The sequence below is a fragment of the Paroedura picta genome, chromosome 11 (assembly GCF_049243985.1).
Source record: "Paroedura picta isolate Pp20150507F chromosome 11, Ppicta_v3.0, whole genome shotgun sequence".
In the NCBI taxonomy this organism is placed as follows: Eukaryota; Metazoa; Chordata; class Lepidosauria; order Squamata; family Gekkonidae; genus Paroedura; species Paroedura picta.
Window position 1 is genome coordinate 14,710,951 of NC_135379.1, and position 14,852 is coordinate 14,725,802.

General features: G+C 44.1%; 1 protein-coding gene across 1 annotated transcript in view; it reads right to left on the minus strand.

The window, feature by feature from the left end:
- The window catches only part of MYO3A (myosin IIIA), a 134,717-nt gene extending 120,269 nt beyond the window's left edge, over positions 1-14,448 (minus strand). The window contains exons 1-3 of the mRNA XM_077303418.1: positions 14,398-14,448; positions 12,097-12,184; positions 11,326-11,562 (exon numbers count right to left, since the gene is read on the minus strand). Of these exons, the coding sequence (XP_077159533.1) occupies positions 11,326-11,499 (174 nt within the window). The 5' untranslated portion in view covers positions 11,500-11,562; positions 12,097-12,184; positions 14,398-14,448. The remainder of the gene's footprint in view (positions 1-11,325; positions 11,563-12,096; positions 12,185-14,397) is intronic.
- Between the last annotated feature and the right edge of the window lie 404 nt (positions 14,449-14,852).

Consider the following 14,852-nt stretch of genomic DNA (forward strand, 5'->3'; position numbering starts at 1 on the left):
GTCAATGCCCTGGCTTTTTGCGGCTCTGGTTTTAAGTGGCAAGCATTTCATGCCTATTGATTTTGCGTAAGGGTTATATGGGTTTTAATTGTGGCTTTAGGCATTTCACGCCTGTTGGTTTTTCCAGCCATCAGGTTTGTATAACTGAATGCACTCTGCTAAATATTTGCAGTCCTAACCCTAAACATGTTGTTCAACTGAGCATTGTGATGACGACGGCTTTCTAAGGCCACCTGCAAACACAGTGGCAGAGATCCTCCTACGCTTAGCCGCAACCCTAAAAAGGCTTCCCTAGGAGTAAGCCCAAGAGCCTCTTGTGGCACAGAGTGGTAAGGCAGCAGACATGCGGTCTGAAAGCTCTGCCCATGAGGTTGGGAGTTCGATCCCAGCAGCCGGCTCAAGGTTGACTCAGCCCTCCATCCTTCCGAGGTCGGTAAAATGAGTACCCAGCTTGCTGGGGGGTAAACGGTCATGACTGGGGAAGGCACTGGCAAACCACCCCATAATGAGTCTGCCAAGAAAACACTAGAGGGCGTCACCCCAAGGGTCAGACATGAGCCAGTGCTTTCACAGGGGATACCTTTACCTTTACCTTAGGAGTAAGCCCTATTGACTACAATAGCACTTATCTGTCAGCAGACCTTCTTAGGACTGCTTTAATCCTAATGCCATGTTTACTTGACTTTAGACTATTACCAGCTTCCATATAGCACCAGCTAAGCAGAACATCGCTGGCAATACCCTTGGAGGAGAAGAGAGGACACCTCCTCAAAAAGGTGGCCGACGTCACTTGGCATCTGTAGCAAAAAGCCTCCCTCATGTTTCATTTGTATGCAAGATAATTTATATATAATTGGACTCTGAGCATGGGGCCATCAATATGACAGGCCGTTAGAGCCGCCTGTCAAAAGACTCCCTGAGGTTCAGTCCAGTCTTCTCCAATTCCTTACGTCTTTCCTGACATAATCGTTTTAATCTGTACTACTCTTAACTATTATTACAACTGGAATAATTGTTCTCTGTGGTGATTGCAGCAGTTCTTTCATTTCTCTTTAGAATCCAAGTCTCTTCAAATGAGACGGGATAATAAAGACTAAATGGAAGGGACTGAGTATTTGGAAATGTCAGCCAACTTTATTTTATTAATTTTTTATTTATTATTATATTATAGACTGCCACTCTCAGCCAAGCTGGCTCATGGTGGTTTGCATAAAAACATAGACATAGAACATAAGATAACCCTCCCCCCAATGCATCCAAAGAATTGGGACAGCAATCAACAATCTAAGATGCCCCCCCCCCATGCCCGCCCTCAGCCCTTCCAATAGCATTCGCCGTTGCCCTGGTAGATGTTCACCAGCGATGGTCAACCTAGCGGGCTACAGCTATAATGCTACAGAGGGAGAGACCTGCTCTTACTACCCCGGCATCAACCAAATACCTGGTGGAAGAGCTCCATCTTACAGGCCCTCCAGAACCCAGAAAGCTCCACCAGGGCCCTCAACTCTTCCGGGAGCTCATTCCACCAGATCAGATCCAGGACTGAAAAGGCCCTGGCTCTGGTTGAGGTCAGGCAATCTTCCCGGGGGCCCAAGATCACCAGCAGATTCATACCCGCAGAACAAAAAGCCCTGTGGGGGCATAAGAAGATAAGCAGTCCCTCAGATAGGTAGGATCCAGTCTGTGCATAGTCTTAAAGGTAAATACCAAAACCTTGAACATGATCTGGAAGCCAACTGGTAACCAATGCAGCTGTCTCAGCATAGGCTGGACATGGGCCCTCCAAGATGACCTTGTGAGCACCCTATATCCGCATTTTGTACCAATTGCAATTTCTGGGTCAGAGACACGGGAAGGCCCACGTAGAGCCTTATGGTCTGTTCTTGTTTTTAAACTGCAAGACATGGTGGACTTTATTTGTCTTGAATTTGGTTTAAAAATGGTTTTTAAATGTTTCATCTTGACACTGACTGTAATCTGTAGATTTCCAAGGATGCCCCCTACCCAAAAGAAGAGGAAGGATATGAGCCAAATAATTGCTTATATAGTTAAGAAGTAGGTTTTAGAAAAGTTGTCCTTGAATCCGAGGAGTCACAAATGACCATCACTCAGTCTTGTATGTAAGCAGGGAAAGAAATAGAAAACAGAAAGAAATCCCCTGCGTGCCAAGTTAGCCTACATCCTTCATAAAGAATTACTGATTGATTTGTGTTATTTATAGCTCACCTTTTCCACTAAGACTCAAGGGTTACCTAATGGAGGTCGGAACAATCAAACAGAAGAAGAGACATGTAATGAACAATGTAGCCGGGTAGGAGTGCAAGAATCTGACACAAGGTGTAAGTATCAAATGTGACCCTATAAACATTGTAAGAAACAGTATCACCTAAGGAGAAACACAGTGCAGTGAGAGCAAGATGAAAACATATAGCAACAGAGAATACCTATTGGTAGTATAGTTCACAATCCCGTTCCTTCTACTGAAATACCTTCCTGAATAATTCTGCTCTAGTGCAGCCCTGTTCCTTTCTAAAAATGCCTTCTTGAACTGTCCGGTTTCTGTAGATCAGCCTTTCTCAATTTTTTTTATTGCTGAGAAACCCCTGAAACGTTCTTCAAACTTTGAGAAACCCCAGAAGTGGGGCAATCATGAAGAATTTGGCTTTGAAGCATAGCTGTGTACCCGCCCACCTGGGGCCCCTCCCCTTCACATCCCCTCCAAGCCCATCATTGGCCATTTGGAGAGAAGTGGGTGGGTCGGCATGACCATATATGTTAACAGTGTTTTTAAAATACATTAAAATGAATTAACTCCCCTTCCCCTTTGAGGAAACCCTTCTTGGGCAGTCAAGTTTCATGAAACCTTGGGGAAGAAACCCCACCATAGAAGGTGGAAAGCCAAAAGTGTTGGGGTCATCCTGATCTCCTGAGGCCGGCTGTTCCATAGGGTGGGGGCCCCTATGGGGTAAAAGTATGTCTGAGCAGTTGTTGATTTGGCCCATTTGCAAGGTAGCGGATTATGAAATGTGGCATATATCTGCTTATTTTCTATCTGTGTATCTTGTCTCTTGGTATTGCAGGAGCAGGCTAAGTCCTGCCCGCACAATGCCTAGAAGCTCCTCTCTGTCCTCCCTTTCTTCCCCTAGCCCACTTCTGAGATTTCATTGGACACCTACGTTGTTCAGGCTTTTCTTTACAGCCTTAAGAGTGCCCAACCTGGCAGTATCACCAGATCCGGTTGCCTTGTTCAGCCGAGAGGGTTTATAAATTGCCAGCTGCCCATCTCAGCTTTAGAGTTACCTGCCAGACTATAAACGGAGTGGTGCCAGGGACGGGACGGCTTCTGCGAGAGAGTGCAGCTTCAATCAGTCCATCAGTTTTATTTATGGTCATAGCTCATCCAATAAAAATATAAATACAAATTAAAATCAGTCGGTTATGAAATGGATAAAAATGTACATGGATAAGACAAATGCATGTAAATACACTATAAGGATGCAACATAAGTCACAGTTAATATATAGGATTGGACCAGCTCTTCCTCATTTTTGTAGCTACCCAAGCATACTTAGCGATTGTTTTTGTTAGTTCCTTATTTGTATCCATCAGCATTAATTTGAGGGGTTGTTTCCTCAGACCTCTGGGACATTCTGCAAGCACTGATGTCAGTAAGCCTGTACATCTCTTATTATAAAGCTTATGCTCAAAAAGGACATGCCCAGTTGTCTCTATTTGTCCTTCGTTACAAATACACATACATGCCCCTCTCGGTATGCCTTTAAACTTTCCATCCAAGTAGGCAAGAAGGGAAAGTGTTATAGCGGAGAAGAATAAATGTTCATCTATGCTCAGAATGTGTGGTATTGCTTAAATATGGCATCAAGAAGAATGCAGCTTTAACGGATTAGAAACTTGGTGAGAATTGCAAACTACAATTCATTTCAAAAAGAAGATGATGAACAAGAGTCACCATTAATGGACTGTCTTTCTTATTTAAGCCTTTGGGGACTGAGTGGGGGGAAGGATATCCCAATGGGAATATATGGAAACATCTCCTTTGATTCCATTTTTATTTCCCATTCCTTCAAGGAGCTCAGGATGGTATACAAGGTCCTCTCCTCCCCTAGGTTGACCTTAACTCACCAGGTTAGGCTGAGGAGCAGTGTCTAGCTCAAGGTCATCCCACAAATCACATAGCAAAGAAGATAGTCCTTCTAATCCAGAAGTACATCACAAAGGTTCTAATTATTGTGGGTTTTGTCCACAGGCTTTGCCCGGTTCTTAAATTAGGATCCCAAAATCTATTATAAATTACTTTCACCAAGAGGACATTTATTTTAAAATGCCAGCTTTTGAGATTCAATCCTATACCTGCTTGATTCAGCTCTCCTTTCCAAATCTAGAATTCGGCTCATTCCTGTCAAGGAATTGTAGACCTGATTTAGGAAACCCGTTGGTTGCCATGGCAATAATTGTATCATGACTGTTTTAGTAGAACAAGCCCTCTGCAGGTCATAAACATAGAGAAAACAGGGTGGGAAACAGAAATGCCTTATTTTCAAAGGATAAAGCTGTGTGTGAGTGTGTGTGAGAGAGATGGGGGGACAGCAAGGAGGGTAGCAATCAACAAGCAAATGAAACTTATCCGTCATCTACAAATCTACCAGAAAATATTACCAAGGAGTCTATGTTCAGTGAGGCTTAAACAACAAGCCTGAGTTCCTTACTATTTTGTACACTTGAGGCTAAGAACCAATTCAAATTGCAATTGTAAAGAGGCCGGCTACAGAAGAGTGTAACTGGGGTTGATCCAATCCCTGTCCTACCATTTCTTCCTGTGATGATCCCCCTCCACCACCACCACCACCACCACCACCTTCCCTGTCCTATCCTAGAAATGGGTTTGGATTCCCACCTGTGCTGTCATGCCCTTTTCTCCTATCAGGTCAAGGGACATTTCCCACAAACTTTTATGGGCCAAAGGTATTCCATTTTGCTCCTGACTGGCTGATGGGCAAATGGTTTAATTGGCCTGTCACCAAAAACGAGAACCCAATCTACCTGGCTGAAACCTAAGGTCTTTTCAGGGCCTCTCAGGTATGGATCAAGGTAGCCTGCATCCCTCATCATAACCCCTCCAATTTAAGTGTTGCTTCCACTAGAAAAGAGCCACAAGCTGGGGAAGGTTTTAGGGGATGGGGGGATCCACCCATTGAATCCATAGCATTGTAATGCTGAAGATGCAGCTTCTCCCCAATTTCCTCAGGTGTCTCAAGATGTTTGTGGTCATCAAAAGTAATGAATATCTTATGCTTGCAAAAATCAGAGTGACCATACCGTTGAAAGATAATGGGCTGGATCCAGAGAAACCTACAGTGAGAGGTTCACTGATAAAAACCCATCTGCTTTGTATGCACAAGGTCCCTCCTGGGTTCCTTGGCCTGTCCAACATCCCCATTAAAAAGGACCAAGTAACAGGTGACGAGAAGGACAGCATAGTGCTGCTGCCAGTCAGAGTAGACAATACAGACCTTGACAGATGCATGGTCTGACTCAGTATAAGGCAGTTTCACAGGTGCATAGGCATATACAGAAATTTCTACAAATAAGATGGAGCTCTTCCACCAGGTTGAGACCAGGGGAGCATCTGGAGTTATGAACCCAACATTGGGCGCTGCACATCTGACATGGTAGATCTGAGCTTAATTGAGTTTCTTAGATCAAGTGGAGTCACTGGATGATTGTCACAGCTCACCAGGATATAGGGAAACTGCTGGTTTTTGACCGCCATCTGAGGACTTCTATTCAATATTGTTGTATGCAATTGTAGATTTTAATGTTTTATGAATTTTATGGGATATATTGTTTTTATCGTTGTAAGCTGCCTTGAGAAGACTTAGTCAAGAGAGGCGGGATAGAAATTAAATTATAAATAAACTAGCAAGAAAGCCCATTGCAACCAGGAATATAATAGGTGCTAGGACCCAGGGGACACCGGCAGGTCCAGTTCTCTCCCTCTCTTGCAGCAGGAGCCATAGGAGGTAATCAGGGCTCATTTGTAGCAGGGAAGCAAGGGTTGTTTGTAGTTTGGGGCTTGTTTGCAATTTGTCTCTGTCTTTGTCTCTCTCTCTCCTTGGCAGCAGGAGCCATAGCAGGTAATCAGGGGTCGTTTGTGGTTTGGCAGTGCTCTCTGTGTCTCTCTCAGGCATCTGAGAGCAAAGTGGCTAGTGTCCAGGGAAGGAGGGTGGGAGCTGGAGAGGAAGGGCCAATCAGGGTGTGCACCCTCATTGGCGCTATTCCATCTCGGACAGCCAGGACACTCTCCACCTCCAGGGCTGTTTCACAAATATTAGGAGGAACAATGGATAAGGATAAATAAAAAAATTCTGCAAATACCATGCAGTGCTGCTTTAGAGGGACTCCCGAGTTTGTGTAAAGTTTGTGGGGGAGAGGGTTAGGGGAGATATTACGTGATATCAAAGACTCCCAAGAGTGTCCAGGAACAGCCTTGCTCTCCTCTAGATCTAAGGCTACTTTGCTTCCTGCACTGTACACTAAAGGGGGAAATGAACATCGGACTTGATATTCCTTCTGAAACCGATTGTTTCCATATGAAGGAGCCAGCCGAAGTCTGCAGGATGATCCATACGTATGAACATATATGTCAAAATCTTTCAGAGGGCTGCTACTCTCCGGAATATCAGCATCCCATCTCCCTGGGAGACAGCGAAAGTCCCCATTTATCTAAATTATCTTGGTAATATGACAGAGTGATTGCTCACTAATGGTCAGTAACAGTTTTCTTTGTCATTTTCCTAGTCATTACCTCCTCCGAATGAACTTCAGAATAAGCTGCTGAGATGTCGTGACTGGAATACCAACCAGATGTGTTTCTCTCTCTCTCTCTCTCTCTCTCTCTCTACAAGCAAGACAATTCTTGCACACCTAGATTTCAGGGCTGTTTGCCATTTTCATTTCTGAAAAATCACACTCTATCTGATGAATTTAGAGATATTTAGAGATATTGTGTTCTTCAGACAATAAGGGCCTCTTGTGGTGCAGGGTGGTAAAGCAGCTGACATGCTGTCTGAAGCTCTGACCATGAGGCTGGGAGTTTGATCCCAGCAGCCGGCTCAAGGTTGACTCAGCCTTCCATCCTTCCGAGGTCGGTAAAATGAGTACCCAGCTTGCTGGGGGTAAACGGTAATGACTGGGGAAGGCACTGGCAAACCACCCCGTATTGAGTCTGCCATGAAAATGCTAGAAGGCGTCACCCCAAGGGTCAGACATGACTCGGTGCTTGCACAGGGGATATATATATCTATAAATAGTGAGCCTTCTGTTTTCCTACTAACATCCAATATTCAGCAGCTCTGCACTTCACAGGCTCACCGGGAAGATGGTAGCTGTTTTTGGTGGACTAGACAATTTTTGGTGGACAATTTTTTTTGCTTTATTTGACTTGGACGCTTAAGTCCACTCCCTCCCCGCAATTTTTACAGGCTACGGGGAATCACTGATTACACATGCAAACCAAATCCAATTTTCCATGCTGGGTAAATGAAAAAGCTCTTAGCTGAAAGCTGGCACACGGATGGACCGCCTCTGCCTTCTGTGCTTTTTGCAGCTCTGTGCATTTGCCAGGCCTGGTTCTCCCATTACAATTCCAAGTTAGGAAATGGGGCTCATGCATTTCCTTTTCCTATTAAGATGCAACCACATTGCACACCTGAACAAAACACGCATACCAAAAGTAACAAGAGCAGCATGGAATGTACACTCATTGCATGAGAAGCCATAGATAGTTCTTTCTACTTCACATTGTTACAGGCAAAGAATGCTATGCCAACATGCATACTTTCACGCTAGTGGCATTCTGGTCAACGATTGTGCCGGTTCTTGAATGACCATCATGAAATCAGAATCAGACTAGAGTAGGATTCTGAATAAACCTGCTTAGGGTAGCTCTCTAAATAACTTCTACACATGAGTAAGCATCTTCTCTCAGATCCAAGAGCACATGGTGGTCTACAGGTTGTTCCATTCAGTTCGCAGAAGCAAGCCAATTTTGTCACAGAATAAGTACTGGAACAAAGAGTTGAAGCCAACCAGTGCTCTATACTTGTTCCACAACTCCTCTAGAATAGCAGTTCCCAACCTTTTTGGTATTGTAACCCCTAAGTCCAAATGGATGTGCCATGGTGACCCATCCAGGGCTGGATCAAGTTTTTGGGGGGCTACAGACAACCATGGCACCCACCTAGTTCAGCATTCCATTTTTTCCCCATTTTTAACCAGATGTTGAGAAACTAATAAATAGTGACAAAGGTGAATCCCAAGCAACTGGCACCTCAGAGTGCCTAGCCTTTGCATAAGGAAAGTTACATTTCAGCCTTAGCTACCCTCTTCTTCTCCACTGCTCCCTCTCATCTTCCTTAAGTTTCTAAGAAACTCACTTCGTAACCATGAGGACAAATTTTACTTGATCAACATGCATATGCCATGAGCAACAACAACAAAAACCCTCAACTAATGTATGATGATGAAGACACTGCTTCTTGGGTCAGATCCTGGTTTCTAAAACACAGAAGAGAGCAATGAAAAAGGCAGGGGTGGCAACTAAGGAGGGCTGGCCCCCAATCCCTCCAAGCTTTCTCAATCAGGGTTTCATGAAACCCAGGGGTTTCTTAATGGCACTGGAAGGGTTTCCTGAATGAATGGGAGTCAATTTTTATATGAATATTTTTTAAAATTGTTAAATATTTATCAGATGATATGACCATATATGGTCATGTTTACCCATGCCCCCCCCCAAATGGCCAATGGTGGGAGAGGGTGGGAAGGGGAGGGGTCCCAGCTGGGCATGTACACAGCTATGCTTCCCAACAATATTAGTGACCCTAATTCAGAGGAATACCAATCAACCAATGTATTAACATGAACAACCAGAGGTTTTCTGAAAAAACAAAAATCAAAGGGGTCAAATCCTCCATAGAATTCAGTGCCACATAAACCACTATATTAGCTGGCTTTTAAGAAGGGTTAGCAAAATTCATGGAGGAAATTCACAGATTAACATTAACAGATGTTGGCTTTGATTGTTGAACAATTAGTTACAGTTTGACCCCAAATAAGTAATTATCATTCCATCTAATTCACACATTTATCCTTTTAGAATAATTTGTTCCAGTTGCAAGAAGCCAAGAAAATCATTGCACGTTTCCCATGGCAGCAGTGTCACCCAACTAATTAAGTATGTTCACTCACAACACTCTATTGTACTTTCCCCAGTATGTCAACATATTCCAATGGATTACTCTCCATCCAAAGTAATAGAATCACTACACCATTTCTAGCGCCCATCAAGTCATAGTGAATTACTCAGAGCCATCTAGTTATTCCACATCAGCAGCACTAGCCTCATTTGAAGGAAGTTAGCTTGAACTGAGAAAACAAACCTGTATACAGTTCTTCCTGAAAGAATTTAACTTGGATAACAAATTGATTGTTGCATACTCCCTTTTATATGCACAGTCTAATTATTGTATAGCTCTTGTGCTGAGAGACATAACGGCTTTCGCCTCCAAATGCTATCATTTAAAAGGTCCAGGTCAAAGACACACAGATTAAGGCTATAGGACTCCTCCGTTAGTAAGTCCTCTGATTCATCATTGATTTCCAAGGTGTTTAGGACCAGTTTTATCCAAAAAGTTCCATGGAGATCTTCTGCTGAACAACGTTATGCCACTCCTACAAAGAGACCACCTTAAAAACTCTTCCAGTTTCAATCCAAACCAATCAGTATCCTCCCTCTGTGGACACACAAAAAGAAATCTTTTTGATGCACGCTTAGAGGAACAGGAAGAGCCTCACTCAACATCAAAAGCATTGATCTCCTGCCCTCCAAGCCCACCCTTGGGGCCAAAGCACAACGCCTATTTGGTGGTGAATTGGAGGAGGCAGACCAAGCTCCTGCTGCATTCTCCATGCCTCTCCTCTCCATGGTACGTCTACTGGCCTTTCCCTAAATCTATCCAATAAAGACAGAAATATATGCTCCTTATCAGGACTCCAGAAAGTGACTGCTAATTTGCAAGTTAAAATGCACCACCTTAGCCAACAATGGAACAGTCAGAAGGAGATAAGAATCACATCAGTGCTGGGGGCTGTCAGTGGAGATTGCTCTGGCCATCGCTGATGCAATTTCAAACATTTCAGAGTAATACATACACCTTGCCATAAAGAGACAATAAAAGTGTCAGAGGGCACCGCTAACTGTCACCGAGTTCTCTTTCCTGATAAGGTTCCTTTCTGGTCACCTGAATAAGTGACACTTGATCACTTCTTTGCAAGCAAAGCTAAAACAGGGAGAGTTATAACAGCAGCAATTTGAAGAAGAGCAGAACAGGGAGAAAGGCATGTCCCTACCCAACTGCTGACTCTTTGTGCTTTCTGTCAATCTCTGGAAATGTAACAGCACGTAGGACAAGGCTGGGTAGGTAGCCAAGTTTCTGCTGAGGAAAGTCAACTAGACCTGTGGAAAGTCACCGCAGAAGCTGAGTCCCTGAACTGTCCACAAAATGGTGCCACTCGGTAGACAACAAGGACCAGTATAATGTATAATTTATTATTTATTTATATCCCATCATTCTGCAGAGTGAGTCAATACAATGGATGGGATATTCAATAAAGAATGCAATACGATGAGGGTTGTAGAACCAACGAGAAGTCTAATAACAGAACCGAAACAAGGCATAACACATCACAATTAAATTACGCTTTTCATAGCAGGATTCTAGTTTCAGCAAGGTATTCACAATAGTATAGGTCACTGTTCCTAATACTTTTTTTCCAAGTAACTTTCTGTATCACTAGCACAGTGCAACTCTGTGGTGACTTCAACAGTATTCAGGGACATGCATGGGCAAGACAGGGGAAAGGTCTTTAAGTGGCCTGTATGGCCACTTGCTGGAAAATACTGCAAGAAAACGCTGCTGGAAACTTGCTTCCACTTGCTGGAAAAAACTGCAAGACTGTTTCCGGCAAGTACATGTGCGGTATTTGCTTTCCATCTCTATTTGCCATAGATTTGTTACAAAGGTCACAAAAGCATCCAGCATAGAAATCTGCTCTAAAACTTTCTATCGCCCAAAGAAAGGAAACTTTATGCTATGTCATGCCTTAGGAATAATATGTCACTATGTAAGCCTTTGGGATATTCCTGGTCATGAATCAGTCTTGCTCTGGGTGACCACAAAATTCCCGGGACCCAGGACAAGTGTCTTGGGGGGGGGTATTAGCAGCACACCCACTCTTATCAAGTACCTTGTGTAGGTTTTTCTGAATGCAACTCTTGCGTTCGGTACCCCAAAAAGAATCACAGTCCGGGATGGCATGTGATGGCAGCTCCATGGTCAGGTATATGAGTCCTCTTTTCCCCCAAACGGCTTCCATCTGCACGAGATATTTTAGATTCCGTTGGCACTTGAGGAGTACCATCTACCAGCCATTACTCCAAGACGGCAGAAGCAAAACTCTCCTACAAGGCTGGGCAGTCTTCCCCTGTGGCACATTTCAAGAAACCATTTAGAATGTCTCAGCTAAGCCGGCTTGAATTCACCAGGCATATGACTGGCATTAAACTGAAAACCTCTTAATCCTTTGGCAAGCATAACAGAACGCTAAGCAAGAGACCTAACGGCTTTGACTCCATTCGAAACAATAATGTGACCAGTCAATGACAGGCATTTTTAGGGAGAAGCATTAGCAAACCATGCAGTGCCATGCCCTGAATTTTGCATGCTAACAGCTAGAAACATATTGCTGCTGAAAGGGCAATTATCTTTCTATAAGAAGAGCAGGGCACCTGTAAGCAGAGTTACACAGTTCTGAGACCCTCAGACTTAAAGAATAGCAACTCTGCTTATGGCTACATGGCTCATCACAAGCAGAGCTCAGAGCAGCCATCTTTTATGATGGCTTATTCCAAGGGAAACTCCTCTAAAGGTCATTGGGGTTTACTTTTCAATAAGCAGACTTAGAACTGCACCCTCCCCTCCCCCAAGAGAGGTGGCTATATGCCTTTCTTTCACTGACCCTCATTCCTCCGTGTCTGAGCTTCTGCACTGTATGTAGCACCTCCCCTTCATCCGGCTCGCCGGCCTCAGCTGATTCCTCAAAGAACCTGGAGTAATTTCATCAAAAAAGCACATTGCCAGGAATTCTTGCAGAAAGTAATTTCTTAAAGCAAAAGAAGCTCCAGATGAAATGGAAGCCCAATCCAATTGCATGGATGCACTCTGACCTGTCCATAGTGGGGAGGAAAACATGCTCACAATCATGCTTAGTGTTACTTATTGTGAGGGCTGCCAACAGGCCTGGCAAAAACTGTCCCATTGTTTTCACAGAGGCTTGATGCGTGGAAATGGGCGGGTTAAAGTTTTTCATGATGTGAGGGGATGTAAGGTCACTGGGTAAATAACATCCCACAGAGCTCCTTTTAAAAGGACAGGATATTTTGTTCTTCCAGACAGTTGGCAATCCTATTCTATATTTGCATATTTCTACCCTGCTTTTCTCTCAGCTGGGGATTCAAAGTGGTTTGCAAAGGAACACATACCTATAAGTGAGATAGAAACAAATCCAGTACAGCTCTTGGCCTGATCCTGGAGTCTCTGGTCCTAAACACCGGTAAACAGAAGAGGAACAAAAACTCCACCCAGATCTTGTTCATCTGGCAAGATGATGTTCCTATATATATATAATATAGGTAGGTAGGTATCCCCTGTGCAAGCACCGAGTCATGTCTGACCCTTGGGGTGATGCCCTCTAGCGTTTTCATGGCAGACTCAATACGGGGTGGTTTGCCAGTGCCTTCCCCAGTCATTACCGTTTACCCCCCAGCAAGCTGGGTACTCATTTTACCGACCTCGGAAGGATGGAAGGCTGAGTCAACCTTGAGCCGGCTGCTGGGATTGAACTCCCAGCCTCATGGGCAAAGCTTTCAGACGGCTGCCTTACCACTCTGCGCCACAAGAGGCTCATTATATATTACATATATAATCCTATATAATGTTCCTATCTAAGGTACATAAAGAAGATCATAGAATCATAGAATCATAGAGTTGGAAGGGGCCATACAGGCCATCTAGTCCAACCCCCTGCTCAACGCAGGATCAGATCCTCAGCTGCTAGAAGAGACTAACGCATTTACAGGGCAGCCTTAAGTGGAATGACACCTTTCTGAGTTCACTGAGGACAACGGACTTAGGAAAGTGTAATTCTGCTGAGGGCATTACCATGGCAGAGCTTTTATAGGCATCTAGCTTTAATTTTCAAAAGTTAGTAATTTAGCAAATGTATTACTCTTAATGGCTTGCTTTGTTTTTATGTTGATAGTGTGTGATTTTTGAGGCATTCTTTCTACCTGTAAACCACCTTGAGCAGGACTCTAGAGAGGCGCTGTAAAATGCCTCACCTCTCCTGCTGCTCAGTTGGCACTTAACTATCTGCTCTCCTGCCCCTTGCTGACACTCACCCGTTCCTGGCCTCTTCCTCCTTCTTTGTGCGGTTCACCAAATGGGACAGGGAGGGTCCTACTGAAGGCACCATCAGGTAGAGCTTTTTCCTCCTGCCGCGTGAAAATAGCTGATGCAGAAGAGTTTGGGTTTTCTTTTTCTTTTTTGTTTTTCTTTTTTTAAAAAGCTGTTTCAGGCTTTAAAAATTGCCATGTAAAGGCAATGTACAGTTCCCACCTTACAGAGCAAGCCTAAGAGGAATTGCACCTTCTAATTTCCCCTAAGCAGCAAACTAGATGTTCAGGTTTTTAAAGCATTGGGCTTTCTGGGGTTTCCGGCAGGCTCACAGCAGCTGTAGGGAATGGCTATTAAAAATACTCCATGTGGAGCAGTAAGAGCAAAGAAATGGCTCCCACCAGCACCATTACAGCTTGGGAGAGAATCCAGGAGCACTTCCTCCACTGCAGTCGCAATCTGAGCCCAAACAGAATCTCCTTTACTTTTTAACAGCTGAGTTGGGTGCAGAGAACCCAGACCCAGCTCTTTTAAAACCCACATGTCTAGTTTGGCCCTAAATCAGTGGTTTGAGAAGGAGAGAGAACAGCTGGTTTCTTATACTCTGCTTTTCACTACCTGAAGGAGTCCCAAAGTAGTTTACAAAGACCTTTCCCATCCTCTCCCCATAACAGACACCCTGTGAGGTAGGTGGGGCTGAGAGAGCTCCGAGAGAACAGTTATAAGAGAACAGTGACTAGCCCAAGGTCACCCAGCTGGCTGTATGTGGAGGAGTGTCGAACCAAACCCAGTTCCCCAGATTAGAATTCACTGCTCTTAACATCTAAACCATGTTGGCTGTCTTGAAAAAGGCAGAGATAGTTACCATCTCGATGAAGCCAGAAGTTCTTCCAGCATCACAACCCATCTCCATGCTACAGAGATCAGTTCCCCTGGAGAAAATAGCAACCTCAAAGGGTAGAGTCTATATGGCAGGGTTAGTCAAACTGCGGCCCTCCAGATGTCCGTGGACTACAATTCCCAGGAGCCCCTGCCAGCGAATGCCAACTACCCTAAGAAGGGTAGTTACCTTCACCACTGAGAGCAAAGGGGCTCAATCCGTGTTATATAACTAAAATGGGGAAGACGTTTTGTATTAATTTTTAAAATATCCATTACAAAAACTATTCCAATTAGCAATCTATTTTTCAAGACATATGGGTGAGTGGCTCAGCCAGAAAGCCACGTCATGCTAATTTGAAATGGCAGGCATGACCTGCCATTAAAATCACAGCCTCTACCTCAGGGGTAGTCAAACTGCGGTCCTCCAGTTGTCCATGG